Raw genomic sequence first — 21,601 nt, forward strand, 5'->3', positions numbered from 1 at the left:
AGACTTTGTATACCGCCCTCATTCGATCGCTGCGCTTTACGCTTGTACGATCCACGATCCACGATCATACCATAGGGCACGTCAAATCTCTCTGCGAAGAGGGCGACCGGTCGGGCCGGGGTTCGCTGGCACGGCACGGATATCCGGATGGCGTGTACTCTAGCCAGCTGCGCAGCTAGCAGTAGCGCCAGCGCAGCTTTGTACTGTACATTTATGTGTGATGATGTTTATTCCTGCGCTGATACACACAGCTAGCTGTCTGCTTCATTCAGCTCAGCCACGCTGGAAGTATCTACAAGCTCTGTAGACCAGCAACAGAAATAAGTTTCATAATTATTTACCGCTGTGATAATTTAAGTAAACTGAAAAGTGGGAACTGATTGCAATGCCTTTTGTCAAGGATCTCAGATTTGTGATTTCTATACCATTTTGCAACACATTTGGAATCAGCTCGGCTTCCTGGAATCTCGCCACGGCGCGGCACTGCTGCTAGTGCTAGTGGATGCTGTTGTAAGCACTCGTCAGTAACTTACCTTGTGTATACTATTGTGCAAAACCTTCGACGTGATTGCCAAAAAAATACCGAGCCACTAATGTGAATGTCTATTAAAATCTAACTAATTTTCGGAAAACATTGATTCTTCATGGTTATTCAATGCCTGTTCTTCATCATGGAGGAGAAAAATCTCCCTAAATTGGGTGTTTTTATCCTTTGTCTGGCTCACACCTCCATCGTGTCTTGCTCAGCGCTTTCGTTACCGGAACCATGGAAGAGCCTCCCCGGACTTTCGGGCGACGAAATGTCCTATGTTCGGTCCCGATTCGAACGCGCCTCGTCCTCAGCTGCTACAGATATTGACACGACTTACTACCATAGCTACGACGATCTCACTAATCTTTTAGGCAAGTATGCTGTAGATTATCCTGACATCACACGTCTTTCGAGCATCGGTCAGAGTGTTAGAGGGAAGGAACTCTGGGTTATGCAGATCACAGATAACCCTGATATTGTAGAAAGTGAGGAACCGTGGTTCAAATATGTTGGAAACATGCATGGAAATGAAGTAATCGGACGACAAATCTTGATTTACCTGATTGAGTATCTTCTTCAAAATTACGGAAAGGACAAGCGGGTCACACGACTTGTGAACAACACAAACATCTTCATCATGCCAACTATGAATCCGGACGGATTCGCCACTGCCACTGTGGGAGACTGCAATGGGGTGCATGGCCGATCAAACGCAAATAATGTGGATCTCAATCGCAACTTCCCGGACCAGTTCCACACACGAACAGGAGACAAATGGAAGGGCCGCCAGCCGGAGACAGAACTGATGATGAGGTGGATTGAGGACAACCCGTTTGTACTGTCTGCGAACCTGCACGGGGGGAGCCTGGTGGCTAGCTACCCCTTTGACGATTCCCGACCGGGCCGCGGCCGCACACAGGCAAAGTACAGCAAGTCTCCAGACGACACCCTGTTCCAGGAACTGGCCAGAACGTACGCAAACAACCACCGTACAATGCATAGCACGACTGGTTGTCCCGGCTATGCCAATGAAGCATTTCCTGGTGGGATCACCAATGGAGCAGCGTGGTATGATGTTCCAGGTAAAGGCAACATCCAGAGTTTTATATAGTCATCATAATATAGCAGATAATGTGGGGTTTCCCATATGATGTAAGTTTTTCCAGATTTAACGATAAATTAAGTACACATCATAGTTCTAGATGCATTCAGTCTAAACCTCAGTGCTATAAATGAAACTTCATGAGAGAACTTTGTTTTCTTTGAGATGAAATGGTTTGAAAGAAAGTGTACAAGGGATAAAGATTTCGTAAACTTTTAATCAGATGGACACGAAGCCTACTTATGAAGTACATGTACAGTATGTGTGGTTTGAATAGAGTTGAATTCTTGCAGGCCACTTTTTGCATATGAGTGGAAATCAATGTAAATTGAGTGAATGTAGACCTATGATAGCATCTATGACTCCTCATACAGCTGTATGATGTGCTCAATCAGGTGATGACATTTAGGGAATTCTTGGGTATATCCCACCAAATGATACTCTACAAGATAAAATGTGAAGTGTTTCACTCTTGTTTCTGTGTCATTAACAAATTAAGGTAAGTATTGATAGAAATGATAGGCTTTGGAATATCCCATGTTTCTTGTCATTCATTCCATTATGTTCATTTTCCAGGAGGGATGCAGGACTTTAATTACCTCAACAGCAACTGTTTTGAAATCACAGTGGAGTTATCATGCTGCAAGTATCCCGTGGTTGCACAGCTTGCCCCAGAGTGGCGTAACAACAGGGAAGCCCTCATAGCATACATGGAAAAGGTGAGAATTTTCCAGTCTCACATTAATTGAGGCAAATTAATAGACATCATGACTAAACACTTTCTTGGTTTTAAACTTCAATGTACAAAGCAGTCACTAAACTTTAATGTGCCCTTTGATACACTTTTATAGATTTTCATTGAAACTTGCCAAGCTGTGAAAGTGGCATTTGCAGAATGATGTGTGCTACACCTTTACATGTTTTATTGACCAACTTGATCATTGAGCTCAAATGAAATGCCTTTTGTTTTGTTTTGTTTTGTTTCTTGTTTATCATCATCATATAGTGTAATCTTCAACAAGACAAGGAAGATGTTGTGATACGTGTGTGCACAGTGTGTTCAAGGCAAGGGTAATATGTGCACTGGACATGCACCATTGCCCACATTCATGTTTTGATGCTTTTTCTACGTGAGCAACCTCGTCCGTGTTGTTGTGTACGATGGTTTCACCAGCTGCTGTGCCAGCTGATACTGAATGAGTTTCTTGATGACATATCCCCCTGTCTGGGCATCATGTGCTGTTTCTGACTGAATTATCAGCAAACCTCAACAGCCCCAAACTATCCTTCACTCAGTCATCAAAGGCAAAGCCTTCCAGACAGTGTCACGGCTAACAAACATTTAGGTTTTCAAAAGTTAAAGGATCGCAAAATCCCTCCCCCCCCCCCCCCCCCCCCCCATGCTATGACAATTGCTGATCACTGCCAGCCATGGAAGATAGGACACTGACAACTTGTCATGCTGAGTGGCCAATGATAAGAAGAAAAAAAAAAAGATACTGCCACTGATGATATCTATACTAAGGGAATACAGCATTTTATTGTTTTGCTAAGGACCAATCTGAACTGAGAAATTGATCAGGATGAGGAAATATATTTACCGTAATTGACACCTAATATTGCTAGGGCTTGAAGCTTTAATACAGTCTCGTATGACAGTGCATGACCATACTGGAATTATATACTCAAGCATCAATTCTGAACAGCACCGAAACAAGACTCTGTTATACGTAATGTGCATCCTTTTTCAATGACACCATAAAGCCATGGTGCAGAAGCTTTTTCTTTGCAGATTTAACCCTCGGCCTCTGTATGCTTTGAGTGCAGATTAGCACAGAATACCCTATTCATTAAAACACACTCCCTAAAGTTCCTTGTACATAAATGGTTATGGCAGTGCCACTTCCTGGCTCATCATTTCCTGTCTTTTGTCCTTCCAGCTCTTCTTTCAGTCTTAAAGTTCCTACTTTAAGACAGGCTCACCTTCATAAACATAAGGATTGAGAAAATGCAGCAATATTAGTAGAACATATCAGTGAAAGTTTGAGGAAAATTGGACAATCGATGCAAAAGTTATGAATTTTTAAAATTGTTGTGTTGGAACCGCTGGATGAGGAGACTACTACAGCTTGTGAGTCATATGCGTACAACAGAATAAAGAAAATGTAAAGAAAATTCAACATATTTTCATTTTTTTCGCATGATAAAAGACCTCTTGACTTGCCTCTTTCTAAAGGCAGGGGGAATAATATTACCCATAACATATGTCGGTAACGAGTCAAGGGAATGTGTACTTTTTTTCAAAAGATGAAATTTTGTGAAATTCTCTTTATATTTTCCTTATATTGTTGTACGCATGTGACATATACGTTATTCATACACTGCAGTAGTCTTCTCATCCAGCGGTTACTGCACAAAAACTTCAAAAAATCATAACTTTTGAACGGATTGTCCGATTTTCCTTAAACTTTCAATGATGTGTTCTACTAATATTGCTACATTCTCTCAATCCTTATGTTTATGAAGGTGAACTTGTCCTTTAAGGATGTCTTTACCATGGGCATCCTGGTTGCCTATATACTATCAGTGACTAAATATCAAGATGTTAGTTCTGAGAGAGTGAGTGAATACAAGTTTAGCTGGACAGGTTCACACGCGTGTGCACACACACACTGAACAGAAGTCTGTGGACAGGCTACAACAAAGTAACTTATAAATGTTAACTCCCCCTCCCCCTTCAAATTAGGAAAGCAGTCCTGTACACTAGTTTCATGGCATGTAAAGTTAATGTCAGTGTTAATGTTGATAACTTAATGTCTACTGTACAGTGTTGGAATCATGGAGGCAGAGAAGTGAAGTAAATTCTCTACACTTTATGATGATAAAGAATAAAAAAAAAAGATATTGATTGTAAAGATGTTTAAAATTTCTATTGAAATTTTACTGTTGTTGAGGTACAAATCCCAAGCAAGTCATGGAGGGATGTCTTGTAGACTGAAATGTGAAGGTAGTGACTTGGCAATCATTCAAACAGAGTATAGATCAACAGGGTCAAGTTGACCATTTCCACCACACTTCCAATGAAGGCAAAGTTGATACAATCATATAAAATTGATTGTAGCTCTTCTCCCAAAGTGTTAAATAAATAAAATCAGATAAACCTGCCTCTTTGCATCATGTCCAAGGAAAACAATCCTACTTTGAAACTTAATGATATTTAAAATTTTTAAGTTATGATGTTATGGTCTATTTTGTTTGTCTTTAATTTCTTTCCAGCAAATTGAGAAGATTGCAAATCATTTGGTGTACATCACTACAATGTACAAACTGTATCATAAAATGGAATTTGGCCATAATAACTGATCTGTAGTTAAATAGAGAAATACATGTGTATGTACCGTAGTTCACTATGAAGTACAACTTCCCATTTATGATACATGGCAGCACTAATGCATTGGTTTTCTGAAATGAATAGGGTCTTCCTGTCAGGCAAAACCAAAGGAATCAAAGAAAATTAGTCCTGATGAAATTCCTTTTATTTCCCATTATGTTGCACATAATGTACTTGTGAATATACCAAACCTCCTCTTCATTAGGCGTTTTCACATCAGCCCGATAAAAATCCAAGCTCGGGATATTTTCCTATTTCCCAAGTCAGAAAATAGCGCACTATTTCGAAACATTGGGCTGATGTGAAAACGCCTATTGAGACAATGGAACAATATTTTTTGCCCATCTGTATTCTTGATGGTGTCATGAAAATGCAGTAAGTTAGATTGATCAAGACTGTGAGCATCCCTCTTGCTTTATGGTGCAAATGTCGTGTTTTTCTTCCAAGACAGAGAAAAAAAAATGTCACCTTCAAGTTTGCCAGTGTTGCAGTAAAACCAAGTTTTTATGCTGAGACTACACTTGGTGATGATGATATAGTTGTCATATCAAATTTGAATACATATTGTACAATCTATAAAAGTAACATACTGTAATTAACCTAAAACACTCCTGGCATGAAACTTTTGCAAAGTGCCGCTGGAATTCAGTACGATGTGAAGACAATCACTTGAGCAAATCTTGACTATGCACGAAATTTTGAATAAGTTTCATGCTTGTTAAAAATTCTGGTTTTACAGTATTATATATGTTAATGTGTACAATTGTATAAAATGGATAATTTTTCCAACAACATACAGCATGTACAGTACTTCACAATTGTGTGATTAAAGTACAATTTGCCTTCATTAAGGGTTTTCATTGTTTGGATAAAATAGTTCCTTCTTTTCCATCCTAAGTGCTACAGGAATTTTGCATTGATCCTGAGGATTCTTGAGACAAAGTCAATGTGTTTGACCTTTAAAAGATTGTTTGTAAGGCAGCCAGTTGCTTTGGGCTAATTCCTTTGTTTGCTCACATTATATACAGCTGTTCATGCTGCTAATATTGCAAAATCATTGATAGTCTTCCTTTCAGATACAGTCACATTTTTTTCAACGTATGAATTTTACAAATTATGTTGAAATTTGAAGTATTTGTACTTTCTTCAACTTTTATAAACCTTTATTTTGAATGAGGTGCAATTGTAGATGAGTGCAAAGTAAATTGGCTTTAAAATTTATCTTTGCTCCATTCTTTCAGAGCGGTGGAATCAGAATAGAGCCAGGGGGTGGCGGGGCATCCATGATGAAAGTACCATGCACCCTTGGTGCAGTAGAGGTTCTGATTGCATTGCTTTAATGTTAGGTAAAGAATGTTTAACTGTTATACTAACCTTTGTCATTTGAGTTAGACTCTTGTCCTGCCATCAGCAACTTTGTGTCATACACTGCATCAGATTTTACTGGTATTTTATAAAGGAGATGTTTAGGGTTAATTGCCGAAACTTCACTGAAGACACAAACCTGTGCATGGCTCTGCAGTCCCTCATCTTATGTAAATGTCACCCACAATCTTGAATTTATTCTAACCTCAAGATGTTGACTAGGGCACAGCAGTTGTTTGCAAGTTGATATCAAATGTGGAGTCAATCGTTGAGAGTTCTGCATATATTGGCTGAAGGACTTCAGCACAAAAATACTCTCTGAAGTGTGATTCTCTTTGATTCTAGCTGGTACATTTTCCTTCGTCAAGCTCGTTTTTTGTATGCTTTTTGTTCAAAATAGTTGGAAAAGTGATTACTTTATTTCTTCACAGCATTTGCACTGCTGATTGACAATTACTTTGAGCAGATCACAGCACACTAAGTGTGAGAGGGAATGTTGAGAAATGGCAATTTTACTGACATCTTTAAATTCTTATCGCAGCCAGTTTTCATGCTTCTTCAGAGGAAGTGACCAGTTAGTCGTGATTAATGTTTCTCAAAATTAAAGTGTTTTGGAAAAAAAAAAACCGTGGGCTTTCGCAGATTTATTCCAAATCAGACAGTTTTTTTTAGTTTGTCTAAAGATTGACAGCATGAAAGCATTTCTCTCCTGCCCTGTAGAGATGTAGGATTTCATAGAGTACTCGAGACCAGACGTGCAAACCAAAGATTACTGTACTTGGCAAAGATTGAAACTTTGACATCCAGTTGGAACACATATCACACGATATGATTGGTTTGGAGCTTGTTGCTGCAGATTAATGGAAGGAAGCACAAGTTCAGTGCCAGGGATGGATTATGTCTTCATAACATAATTCCATGATGATGAATCATTTTTTTCCATATAAATCAGACTTGGAATGTGTGCCTTACTTCAGTTAAATGTAGTTTATCAAGACTGAATATAAACAGCTCAGTTCCCCCTTTTTGTCCAACTTTGATATCTTCATTAATTGATATTTTACCCTCGTTTTAAAATTGTAAATACTGTTTGTTAGTACTTCAAACTGAGATGCTCCTCTCCATCAACAATATACATGGAACTGAAATTCCTGGAGAATTTTCTTTTATGCCAGCTGCTCATAAATTGGTGAGGATTCCTCTAAAGTCTTTATTGTGTTTTATCATGGTCTCATACATATTACATAAGTTTATATCAAGTATTCCTGTTTGGACTGGTGCTTTTGTGATTTCCTATTTCCAACCTTGTAATGAATGTTTCCCTCAATAGTTCACTGTTTGGAGGGAATGTTGTACTTTCTGTTTCATGAATTATTTCATCATGGAATATTTGTTATCCGTCACAATATCACCATTTTTTTCATGGGATTTATGTGTCATAATTGTTTGAATTTGTAACATAATAAATAGGTATTTTCACAGCATTTTATCAATTTCTTACTGTGTCAAATACATGTGCTGTCAGTGAATGTTAAAGCAATAACAAAAGGTAATTAGAATTCCAATTGCACATACTTTGGAATTTAGAGGATGATAATTGGTTAACCTTATTTATAAAGATATTAATTTGCTGGTAGCTGGATTTCCAGGGGAGCCACATGCTACCCTATAATCTTGTGTGTTTAGAACTACTAGTGAACTATTGCAGTGTGCATTTCATGGCATAAGATCATTTAATTATCTTAAAAGTAGCACAATTAATGAGAACTCAATTACACCCAAAACGAGACACAAGGATAATGTCATCAGCTTCGGGGACGGGATGCCACAGTCGCTCAGTCGACTGCAAATGAGCTGATTAGCGCTGCCTCGTCAGAAGACGACAAGGGGGAAAATATCATGGAGATTCTTATCTGTCATCTGCTTCCTATTTGAGATGGCAATCGACTCGTCACGGCCGCTGACAGCGCCTCTCGGCTAAGTAGCAGGTGTGACTTCTGCAGTGTAGTGTGAAAGTTTGGGGGGGGGGGGGGAACAACCAATCACACAGCCATACATTGTACAATTTCCTTAGAAACCTTGAATCATCAAGGTCTAATGCTCATACATTTCTAGATTGTGATACTCTGTAGCATTTTTGACGGTTCAGAATCTCATCCATTGACTTGTGTGAATGAAATTGTGAATTTTGCCACTTTAATCACAGAAAAGTGTTGATTTACTTTTCTTTTCTTCTGTTTTATTTTGTTTGTACAAGTGAGAAAGGCTGCTGCTTCTGTTACAAATCTCATGACATTCTTGGCAATGCATTTTCCTACATTTATTTATTACCTAAGATTGAATGTGACAGGCCATTCAATAGACATTGAACAGCAACAAATTTTATGCTCAGGTGAGATGGACCAGCAATGATGTTGACAAATATCTATAAAATTCAATGTAGATCATTGCGTAAACCCATTCATGTTCACCGAGAAATATTAGGCTTCATGAGTATATTATGATGATATAGTAATACTAATGCTTATAAAACATTTCTTGAGAGCGTGGTTGTGTAGAAATGATAAAAAACTTATTATCATGGAGGATGGGGGTCAAATCCATTTCTTCCTGAAGGTATGTGAAATCCAACAACGGATCTCTGCATTTTTTTTTTAAGGGGGGTGGGGGAGGAGATATGGAAGGGTGTGGTTTTCCCAACCATGAGGAGGTGAGAAAAGGAGAAAGGGGTAGCCTCCAGAATATTTGACAAAGTCTGAAAAATAGTTAAACTACATATTAAGGAGCAGTCCATTTTCTTTTCTTCTTTTTTATGTCAGAGTGCAATATGTAAGGAAGCCAGGTAGTAAGATACCACTGGTTTACAACAGTCCGTATGGTCAGACAAATGTGGCCTGTTGAATTGCTCATTTAAAAAAAGAAAAATGGTATTTGTAATTTAGACCACACTATTTGTTTACCTGATGTATTTTGAGTGATACAATGGCTTACTCATTTCTCATCACAATGGATAATTTACAAAGTGGTTGTTGAAAGATTTATTGGCTTTGTGTTATGCAACAATGATTGAAGTATTGTGGGGAAGTTACCGGTAGTGCTCAGTATATTGCACCAGTGGTTTTCTGTACCTAAAGCTTTATGATTTTTGTATACGTGTACATTTTGAAGCAAATCAAATGATATCAAATCATTAGCCATCACAATGTGTTAAAGTCTGTTAGAGATGAGGAAAGAGCTAGGTATAGATTAATCTTTTTGTTTCCACATGTATACAATTTGCATTTCATGCACCCTTCCTACTAGACACAGTTTGGTATGCACATTTCAGGCAATAGGGTAAAATTTTGTGTGTACATGAATTAAAAAGGTACTATGCCATTATTTATTTTATTCAGTGAAATGATGCAAGTGAAATCAGGTGAATTATTATTTATGGGACAAGATGTGTCCTTTTATGAACTGACAGATTCATGTTGCTTTTGTTTTGTTTTGTTTTGTTTTGTTTTGTTTTGTTTTGTTTTGTTTTATTTTTTTCCATTTTGTTTTTGATGGAAGATCCAGATTATTCCATTCTTTGGTGTAGCTGGCTGTACAGTGTATTGTAAGTTTGCCATCACATGTTTCAGTTTATGTACTGGTATTTTAGGGGTTATGATTTCCAAATCCGGGAGAGGTGTAGCCTGGGGCCAGACGGGAGTGATTGATGATAGATCATCTAAAATAGAGCAATTTGAAGACTGCTAGTACTATGAGTAACAGTATGGGAGAAGGGAAATGGATCTCACAGGAACAGCCCATGAAATGTTACTGTCGTGAAGTTCAAACTTACAGCTGTAAGTTGAAGTGCACAGCATACTCTGTAATTCTTTCATATGATGCAGTATTCACAGAACACACTCTTCCCATTAAAACAATACAGCATACATAATTGCACTATCATTGAGGAAGTACCAGGATGCAGATGATATAGAAAAAAACATTACACCGCACATGATTTGAGATCATGCTCTGAGCACAACCAGGGTGTCAACGGCATGCCAATTTAAGGAGACTTGGCTAAATTTACACCACATATTCCTTGGGGGATCAAAGCGCTTCTCTGTGGCTAGCCCCTACTGCTCTGCTTGCATCCTAGTCGTTGTGTACGGGAGCTTTTTGGGGGCAGACATGTTCAAATGTCACACGACTGAAGACTTTCCTGTCTCGTGCAGATGGTAAAGGAGGAAGTAGCCGTGTTTGGCAAGTGCCGTCAAATCCCGGAGAATCAAACCTGCCTCGTATGACTAAAAGAATTACATTGAATCATATTTCAAGGAAAATAAACAAGGATGGGAGATGATACTCTGTGACATATAATAAACATAGATGATGAAAGAAGAAAGGGGACCCCAGAGGACCAGGGAGGTACAAGAGGGGTTCTCTCTCACACCTCCCTGCATAGTATGTTTGTAGAACACTCTCCAAGCTGTCCAGGTGTCTCACTGATATTCAGGTTTTTTGGTTCACTTTAGTAACGCCTGTCAGATTCAACAACATAAATCACTGCTAACTGCTTTTTTTTTCAGATTTGCAGTTTTCGTTGAAAACAATGTTCAGTCTCCTGCAAGTAAAATTTTTTGTCAACTTTGAACTCATGCCATTCCATGTGGAATGGAGCTGTTGGGTCTCTCGTAGTAAAGTCTGTACAAATGTATGAGCTGAAATAAATAAAAAATCAACTTCTCAACGAAGGCACAGATGTTTATGTTGCACACATCTTTGCAATAAGAGGAGGTAGAAAATGATATATTCTTGACAGGGGCAACTATGTGACCTGAATCTATGACCATAAACCACGAACATATCCCACAATGCTTTGCAATATGAGGGCTTCTGCTTCACACTCCATGGCCCGGTTACGTGAAAACTTGCATTTGAAATCGATGCAGCTTGAATTTCAATCAATCGAGAGTTGAGCATATTGGAACTTAAATGTGTGAGCCGAGTCTTATGTGTATACTTTGCATTCAGTGCTGTCCTCTGGGCCCGGTTGCATAAAAGCTGAGATCAAACATAAGTCAAAAGATGAAATATAAGTCTGAATACTAAATTCTGATTGATACCTGACTTATATTGCATTTTCTGACTTATGTTTGATTATTACCCCTTTCATTAACTCTTTGGCTCAGGCCTGAGCCAAGTCATAACATTTTGAGTTTATGAATGGGTCGGGCCAATTGGCCCGTGTCACATGCAGGCTCGGGTCATTTTGGTCCTGCTGTAAGCTAGCACCAGGCATGGGCCTGGCGCCGATCGAAGAGTTTATGAATGATAGCAGTGCCAGGCTTGGGCCAAAATTCCTTGCACGGTCAAAGGTCATAATCACCTTGCCGTGCCTCCGCCAAAGTGCGCATTCAGTTACCATGGTAGTTATCCCTTGCGTGGCGAGTTTCGTGAATGGGTCATCATAAAAGTAGTGTGATTCTGCTGTAGTTGCTGAATGCAATTTTTACTGCCTGGCGCGCGCCAATTTTGCATGCATGTTACTGAAAGGGGTGTAAGATCTTTTTATACAACGGGGCCCTGGTGATGAGAGGAATGAGTTCCACTGGAAAAAAAGAAGAATTATTATGAATCTATCTTGTGCTTAGCGAACTTTGTGTCTGTCTGGCAGTGCAGCTGTCTGTCTATGGTCTGTCTGTCTGTCAGTCAGTCTCTCTAGCTCCCTTGCTCACTGTCTCTAGCTCCCTTTTACTCTCCGTGTATATCATCTTTACCCAGGAAATAATGCATTATTTCTCCACTCAATGTCAAGTTATCACTCATCGATCAGACGTGAGGGCACAATCTATGGCAGTTTGAAATGTGAGAACCCATCTGTTGGCCTCGAAGTACAGCCACTTCGTAGGTTAGATGATATGTGTCGAGGAATGCTCTCTTTATACTATATAGGACCTACATGCACACATATTGTGAAGCACATGTATGTAGGTCTGGGTCATACTATGTGCAGAATTTTGTTAAATTTCTACAACATCACCAAGCAAAAAAGTGAATCATAAAAGTGTAAAGTGGTCCATTTAAGTTTCTAGTCATTGATGATAGTAACTAACAATATTCAGACTGCAATTGCATGTTATTATATATTAAAAAAACATGCAAAGGATCAAGGATATCAGGGATCAGTCCAAATGTTCTGTCGATAACCTTTTCACTTTTCTTTGTTATTAGCTTCCTCGAAGTTCATGTTCAAAGAGCTACTATTATACGCAGCTGCTGTATCCATTAGTGTTGAAAGACAAGGATCCCTGCTATGGAGCAAAAAACAATCTGCCCTGAATGTCACCTATACACTGTCGTAACATGTATTGTCATACATGAAAAGTTGTATTGCTTCAGACTGGTCTACCCCCCCCCCCCCCCCCATCTCCATCACAACCCCATCCCAAAGTACTGAACTTGTTTAGCAGGGATATTTTTCATGATCATGGGATACATGTTGCATGTGAACATCATAAATATGATGCTGTACTGATATGTTGATTCATACCATTACATGGTAGAATTAAAGTTGGTTTATTGCCTATGATATTTTAATTAATATTAAAATGTCTTTTGCTTTTCTTGTGTTTTTGTGTGGTTGTGCTGATGCTCCTACGTGGTTTTACTCAAACTTTGATAATTTACTGAGAGAAAAATCTTGGCATGAATGAGGGTATGTGCATTTAATCTGAAACACATGAAGATAACGTTTCAAGCAAAATCTTGGCATGAGATTCTAAACCACTCCCTCCACGAAATATTACACTGATTGTCTCTGTAGTACTATTTTCATACATCCCTTCTGTAAACAGAAAGAGGAGATCTATACGGTACAACTTACATTCGTCTTTTGAGTGTGATACGATGAATGCAAGAAGTGCAATACTTGTATATTCGGTATACCATCAAATTAACAAGCGTGAGGGTAAGTGCATTTAATCTGAAACACATGTAGATTATGATTCCAGCAAAATCTTGGCATGAGATTCTAAACCACTCCCTCTATGAAATATTCTTATACCGTATCCGGGCAATTACCCCCCTCATGGCTTGTTTCATCATTGATTTGTCTGATTTTTCTCAAATTATCATTATCAGAAATTTTATCCAAACATTCAAGATAATTGCTTATTAATCAGGCTTCATATGAAACTCACCAGAGAGGACAAAGTTCAGCAAAATGCTCACAAATTCAGATTGCATTGCAGTCATAATGAATGTCATCTGTACAGCATCAGGTGCAACTATTGATTGCCTGTTTGAACATATGTCTTTTTGTAAATTTACTCTGCTGAAGCGTTTACCTCCTTTTGAAGGTACACTTGTGTTGATCAAGTATCAAAATCATGATTACAGTACACATGAAACGGGGAATTCTTAATTCATTTTAGGGAAATATTATGGGCTGGAGAAAGGGGCCTAGCTTAAAAGAAAATTATGAACAGTTTGTGTTTTCTTGAATGTTATTTAAAGTCAACTGCAAAGTTGAAACACAATTAAATTCATAGTGCTATTATTGGGTGGTTTTTTTTTGGTCATTAATTTAAAGTTAGGATTACAATACCTTTCACTTGTTTTGCCAAGTCTATCATTTTTTCAACCCGTAGAACTTGGTCTAATTCATTGTCGTTACGGAAACGAATTTTTATAAAATTACCAGTTATCAGCTGCTGGAAATTTAAAATATGAATTTGAAACTGGAATCTCAAAGTTTAGCAAGACACAGCAGCAGTCATATTAATTGCATTTAATAGTACATGTAGTAGTAACAGTAGTAGTAGCAGCAGTAGTAGTACACTGTAGTAGTAGTAGTAGTAATGATAATAATGATAATAGCGGAAGTAGTAGCTAGTAGATGAGGTAATGTTTCAGTAATGGTAGTAGAAGTAAGATTATTAGAAATAGTAGTGGTTAGGCCAAGTAAAAAAAGAAACCAGTTTCTCGTCCTCGCGCGCATCGATTTTGGCCGCCGCATCGATTTTTTTTACTATTTGCTATTTTCAAAATGGCGCTGAAAATACCAAGAAATTCATAATTCTCGTCCCAGCCCGCTCCCCGCCCGCATCGATTTTCAGTTGCCGCATCGACTTTTTTGATATTTGGGTAATTCCATGGGGTTGGGACTGAAATTGTGACATACAAGTTGAAAATTCAAGTTGGGTAAATTGAAATTTTCTTTTTTCCCCTGATTTGTTACTCCCATTCTTCAACTTATTCCACTAGAAATCTGTTTATTACTTCGCACACTTTCAGTCAGCATGGGTAAACAGGTATGACAAATACCTACGTTACATGGACTTCATTTTGTGACATCCTCAATAATTTTGTGTTCTGAAATGATAACAATGAACATATCCCAGTTTTTTTCCACCATAACACATCAACATGTTATCTGACAGGCACACGAGATCATTATTAGTAAGATTGTCCATTCTGATATCAACTGCAAAACACTTTTATTAACATGTTTTTTCTACAAACCATTTACAATTTTAACCAAAGGTTTAACTTTTTCCTCAAGAGTGACACAATAACAATATTCTTTAAAAAACTACAGTCGAGGCAAGTGAGTTGTATGGACATTCAAGTGAAAACATGATTTTATTGTTATCATCAGGGGTTTTCGTACTACAACCTTGTCCACAGTATACTACCTATGTTACACGGACAGTATGTCTTCGTAACATAGGTACATTACGACATATCAACTGATTTCCTTTGTTGTGGTGTCAGATGTTAAAACCTACACACATAGACTTTATGTATGTTCCCATGAATAACACTAATGTAACAGTTCTTTGGAATTATACCTGCTGTATACCTTTGGAACAACACCTATGTTACACAGACTTCAATTCTTTGTAACTCTGGTATGAAAGAAGGTAGACTTAATAATAATAATAAGAATGATGTCGAGCCTTACACAATATGACCTTATATACTCTGACTAACAACTTCATCACCTGTCAACTCAACTATGAAAACTAATAAAGAGAAATCATACAAGTTTTCTTGTCTTCTCCATGTTCTTTGTTTGAAGTTAATTTCTGCTCTTTTCTACAATGTCCATTTTCCCTCCGTGCAGTTTTCTTTTTGTCTAGTTTGTTATGTTCGCTCTTCTTTGGTGTTGCTTTGCCAGCTTCCTCTCTCTGTTTGTGGAGTGCTGTGGCTGTGCCCTTTTCACTCTTTCACGTAGTTTAATCACGTAGCGGCGGCAGAGGAGGATCCATGGCAGATTCATCAACAAACTGGACAAAAGGTGTGAAGAGAAATAAAATGAAAGAATTAACAGAAAATTTGTGTCTGTGTACTCTTTATATTCCTGTTGATGTATCTGTGTATATAAATGGAATTAAATAATTTGGACAATTTTGCTTACCTTTCTACCTCTTGTCATACCAGTTGGCTACAGTTCCATGTGTACCGTCCACCAACAAAAAAAAAAAAAAAAAAAAAAAAATATGGGTTACGCTTAAAATGATGTACAGCAGTAATGTTAATAATATTAATAATAATATAGCATGTAAAAAAATCATTTTCTTATTCTACGCTAATTTTTTATTTTTTTCACATCTATGTAAGCTAGCAAGGCCAAGGGCAGGGCGCTGCCCCCAGTGTCATGGCTAGGGTTAGGGATAGGGTTAGGTTTACGGTTACGGTCCTATTCCAAATAGACCTCAAACAAAATACTAGGCCCCCCCTTTTTTTTTACGGTACTCGATCCCCATCAAATTCAAAATTTTTGCCCTCTTTTTAGGATAGGATAGACCAATATTATGCCAATTTTGATTGCGGTACACATGGAACTATTTCCTACCAATTACCTACCCAAAATGAATACGAAACTGGCATTTTAGCTTTGAGACTTTACAGTGGGTGAACGTGGAATGGAAACGGTGAACCCATGTACTGCTTCATCAGAGCACCGTAAAGCCATCTAACACTATTAACAGGTCAGTGAAATCTTGAAAGGAAAACTCTGACATTGTAAATCTGTTCAAGAGAAAGAATCTAACAGCTCTTAATTCCCAAAATATCAACAACAAAATTGGGCAAACTTTTTCTTTAGCTCAGACGCAGTGTACGTATTCCAACTTCATAGTCCCGTACTAACGTTCAGCACATCTACTTGGTAGATACGAATGACATAAGTAAGGTCCAAAATTCACAAGAATCGGGAGGTAAAATAATGTTATATTGCCGTGAAGATACACTGGACATACTTTTGTACGGTTTTCTAAGAGAGGAACACATGCTCCTTTTGCAGAGACGGGCATAAAAGGGGAAATTTGGCGATCACAATTACGAACATGAACAAGTAACAAATATCTCAGTATGTGGGACTACAGCGTGTTAACAGCATCATCGTCCACCGTATATTTGGCCAGTTTAGTGGTTTTAATATCGTTTTTTTCCTCCAATACAGTTTACAAAATGTGACAAAAGTTATTTACTTCGTAAAATAGCGTACAAGCTTACTGATTGACATCGGAAACATTGAAATTCCCGATCGGAAACATCGAAATTCACGTACCGATGTAACACGGACTACAGCAGAAAAACGGGTCTTGCGCCGTCCAGGTAGGTGTGAACGGGCTGTAAGTGGTCTTCCCGCCGTTGGGGAAGTACTGCCAGTGACGTAAATACGGTTGCTGAAGTTAGTAGCTCTTCTTTTTGTCGCGAGCGCGACTTTCTTATCCGATGTTACACGAAGAGGCCGGACTTCGGACGGAAGTACGGTAATATGTTCTGTGTTTTCTCTTTTATTTGGAGCTTTTTGATGCTAATTTTTGGACAATAATACTCCTAAAATATGAGTCTAATTATAGAAATCAAGTTTCTGATCATATTATGATTATAAGTGTATGTAAAACCATGCAATACCGATGTTACAACAAAAATCGCCGCGGACTTCGTTTGTAACATCGGTATGAGGTTGCTTCAAGATGCTCTGGCGTTCTTATTTTGTGACACATGTTTATGTGCCTTATAGTCTTTGTAGAAGTCACCTTGCCTCTCTTAATTATGATAGGCATAATGCTGAAAGGTTGTGTATTTCTGTATTACATTGCCATGAAAATGGCATATATTTTTGTCACAACTGGTACCACAAAAAAACCATGAGACATCAACAATGAAACAGTCACAGACAAAATAAATTTGTACACAGGCTTGTTTTTTATTCATCAAATAATTCTTCACACATCTCTCTCCAAGAATAACCACAAACCACAAGCAATTATTTGATAAAATTTTCAGAATATGACTTTTATTCCCTGCACAACATGAAAATCTAGAGCAGGCCCAACCCCATGGAATGACCCATTTACTATTTTTTCGGCCGCCGAAAAAAAAAAAAAAGATCGACAATTCACCTACCAATCGTGACGTCTCATTTCTAATTTTTACGCCTTGCGTCCTCTACTTAGCTGTAGACTGTAGTACAGCTGCAATGTAGCTTCTGTGTGTAGTGCGTATGTAATAACGCATGCATTTCACACTGCGAGCTCGGCCGATCGGCAAGAAGGAATGACCCACAAAGCAGTCGAACTGCACTGTAGTTGGATGGGCGGCGCGGCGGGCCGGCCTAATGGGCTGTGATGTACAGCGCACTCGGTACGTCGTGAACGCGATAGCGGCAACATTTTTGCGAACAATCGCTGATATTCCACGCATATTTCGCGCGTTGTTCGTAGTTTTCTCCGTTTCTGATATTTTAAGCGGATGAATTGTACTGTACAAATGCTTGTGAAGATTGTACGGTATCGAGTTTGTATACATTTTCATGTCATTGTGACTATGTGCATGTGTGTGCAGTGTCATTTCATAAATTGAATATAGAAAATTGTAAAGCCCTCTCTCGTTACCTTTCTCAGAATTACCGGACGAGAAACATTACTTTCATTTTGACGATCCTTGAAAAAATAGTAAGATATCAAATAGTAAGGACCTCCCTCATCGCCTTGCTCAAAAAACTCGGACGAGAAACTACTTTCTTTTTTTACTTGGCCTTAGTGTGATAGTGATAGTAGAAATTGTCTAAGTGATGGTAGTAATAGTAGTAGTAGTAGTAATTGTAGTAGCAGTAGAAGTAGTACTAGTAGTAGTAGTAATTGTAGTAGCAGTAGACATAATAGCAGGAGTAGTAGTAGTAGTAGTTGCTGTTGTAGAAGTGGTAGAAGTAGATGATGATTGCAGTGATGGTGACAAATGGTAACGGTGATATTATGAAGTAGTAACACACTGCGTACACGTATCATGATTATCATAATTCTGTAATAAGCGTCAAATATGCACATCTTATGGGAGCAATGACATTTGGGGCTTTCTCCAACATTATCTGTCACACATTAACCCACTGGAAGCTGCCAACATAGAACTTAAAAGAGAACAAAAGCAAACACAAGACATTCCTCACACCCAGCAGTCACAGCGAGTCCCCCTGCAGCTTTGGCCGAATCTAATTATAGAGGCGTTAAACCTGATTTGCAAGGCATGGGCTGGGGGGGGGGGGGGGATGGGTACCATCTCTCTACAAAGTCTCTAACTTCGGATGAACCCAGCGAGTCAAAAAGGGAAGCAATTGTAGCATAAAAGTTTATCCAGAGGGCAATTCTCCAAATGTTTGCATTCAAATCACAGATTATCAAGGCACATTGCATTCAAAAGAAATAAACAACAAAAACAATGTATAGCAAAACACACACACACACCACATACACACACACACCACAAAGCTAGCTTTAAGCTACAGAATCACCTTCAATGCCCTCAATGCATGTCTGTGTGAGCAGACTGTACAAACAGTACCTCCCTGGTACAAATATCAGCAATATACATTGTACATTATGCATTACTGACCCAGTACAGAGCATGAATGTGGAGAAGGACAAATTATGTATTAATTTGATAAAAGAAAAGTCGAGCAGATTAGTTTTGAATGGTGAATCATGCATATATTCCGATGTGCTCTTGAACAGGCAATTCTGATTTCATCAGAGTACCAGTACAGATGCAAGAATGCTGAAATCATGCGTTCGTTTTTTACTGTATTTTTGTATTTGAAATAAAAAAGGAAAGGTAATGACTATAAATAGAACAAAGGAATGTTTTGCATATTTTGATGAAAAGGTGATATTGATAGCAGTCTCATTTGCTAATGAGGTGAGGTTATGACATCATGGCCTTTCAAGTCACCCTGGGTCCAACACAGATCTTCAGTTAAAATCTTTTTATTTATTTATTTATTCAGTTTTCTTTACCCAGGGTGGCCCCATCAGTGGTTTAAACACTGTTATCCTAGGGGGCCCTGCAACAGAATGACAAAATATAACAGTTCAACAAACACAAAATAATAAATCAAGGACATTCCTTTTTACATCGTAACATCAGCACAATATCAATATTCTATATAAATGAAAAAATGCAAAGTTAATCGTTGACGATAATAATATACAAACTCATATTATTTGAAAAAAATACCTTAACATTAAACAGGAATATCAAAAATACCCGAATTCTACCCCAAGTGAGATATGTATGCTCTTACGAACGCTTGAAGAGAGGTGGCGTTTCGGACTTCAGCGGGGAGCTGATTCCAAATACATGATGCATAGTGTGAAAACGATTTTTTTCCGGCTTGAGTTTTAACTTGTGGAATTATGAGACCATAATAACTTGTGTTTTGTGTACGATATGAATGTATGCTACCAAGAGGCGTGATGAGTTCTTGCACATATTCGGCCATGTTGCCATGAAGTGTCTTAAAGACTGCTTTACAAGTGTTCAAACGCCACCTCTCTTCAAGCGTCATCCAACGTAACCTTCCAAGCACCTGGTTGGTTGGCACTGTGTGATCCACTCTCCTTACCACTCTGGCCATTTTCTTGTGTTGTTTGATAAGCACATCTTTAAGGGTTTGTGGGTTTCTTTCTTGTTTTTTTTTAATTTTTTTAAATGAAAATGAACACAAACTTAAACATTTGTATGTCATATTGTATCATATTTTTCGTATTGATCATGACATTTTAGGGAAAGTGGTTGTAGTTGCAATATCATCACCCAAAAACATGTTTTTCATGACATATTTGTGCACAAACAGATGGCAGAATTATGAGTAAATGACATTTTCACCTCATCTTGTTTGCATATATGTATATACCAGTGTGGTCAGTATTTGTATTCACCAAAACAAGTCAAACATATGAATTCCATGACTTTCATCTTTTAGGCTGTTTGAGATATAAAATGTAAGTTTGATTAAAGTTTTGCTATCCTTTCCATCTGATTTGACTGCATGAATTACTAGTGTTTTGTGACTAGGATTTTTTTCTGTGTTTGTGGATAAAATTTAAACTGATTACTGTAAAACCAGAAATTTTTGCTCGCACAAAATTTTCATGAATCTTGTGAAGAGCCTAGATTTGTGAAATTAAAAGGCACGCAAAAGTTCTTGTCTACACAATATACATTGATTAGCAGTGGCAATTTGCGAAAATTTCATACTGCGAAAAAAGCCGTAGACTCCAATTTGCGAAAATTCACATTGCAAATATTTCTTGTTTTACAGTTGTTTTTTATTTCTTTTTGATTTTTGGGTTGTTTTGTTTGTTTGTTTGTTGTTTGTTTTTTGCTGGGGTGGCATAAATAGATATTTTCTGCGATTTTGCCATTTGTTTCCGGGGAATAATGTCATCCAAAGTTCACATATGAATCAATTTCTTTCTTGTAAAATTTGTATAAGATGGCAAATCACAAAGTTACTTTGGTTGTTTTTTCTTCATAACCCCTATTTGACCTCAAGTCATCAGAGATTAAGGGTCTTGTAAACTTTCTTAAAATCTCATGGAAGGCAAAATTTTTTTAAACCCACTGCCATTGCCCACGTGTGTTCATTTGGGAGGTCTGTTGGTTGTAGTGCATTGCCCCATACTGAGAAGCTATTACCCACCCCCCACGGAGCACACGGAAGGCCGGTGCTCTTCACCTGACGAGTTGCACGAAAGTGCATCAAACTTCATCTTCCGACTTGTCACTGTCAATTTCCAGGGCAGTGCCTCGAGAGGAAAGCATGTTTCCCTCCCCCCTTTTTTTTTCCGCAGTCTCATCGGAAATGGCATCACTGAAATGTGTGAATCAAGAATGCGAAGAGCAAATGTAATATCCAGTGTTGCCTAGCGTGATTCCACAA

The 21,601-nt window shown here is 38.1% G+C and overlaps 1 protein-coding gene across 1 annotated transcript in view; it reads left to right on the forward strand.

Moving 5' to 3' along the window:
• Positions 1 to 263: 263 nt before the first annotated feature.
• Positions 264 to 21,601, forward strand: part of LOC139735748 (carboxypeptidase D-like) — a 56,198-nt gene continuing 34,860 nt past the window's right edge. Inside the window, exons 1-2 of the mRNA XM_071646498.1 lie at positions 264 to 1,614; positions 2,211 to 2,353. Coding sequence (XP_071502599.1) covers positions 645 to 1,614; positions 2,211 to 2,353 — 1,113 coding nt within the window. The 5' untranslated portion in view covers positions 264 to 644. The remainder of the gene's footprint in view (positions 1,615 to 2,210; positions 2,354 to 21,601) is intronic.

This window comes from Diadema antillarum, unplaced genomic scaffold (genome assembly GCF_040938485.1).
Source record: "Diadema antillarum isolate AM-2024a unplaced genomic scaffold, OU_Dant_1.0 seq00000597_RagTag, whole genome shotgun sequence".
Taxonomy (NCBI): domain Eukaryota; kingdom Metazoa; phylum Echinodermata; class Echinoidea; order Diadematoida; family Diadematidae; genus Diadema; species Diadema antillarum.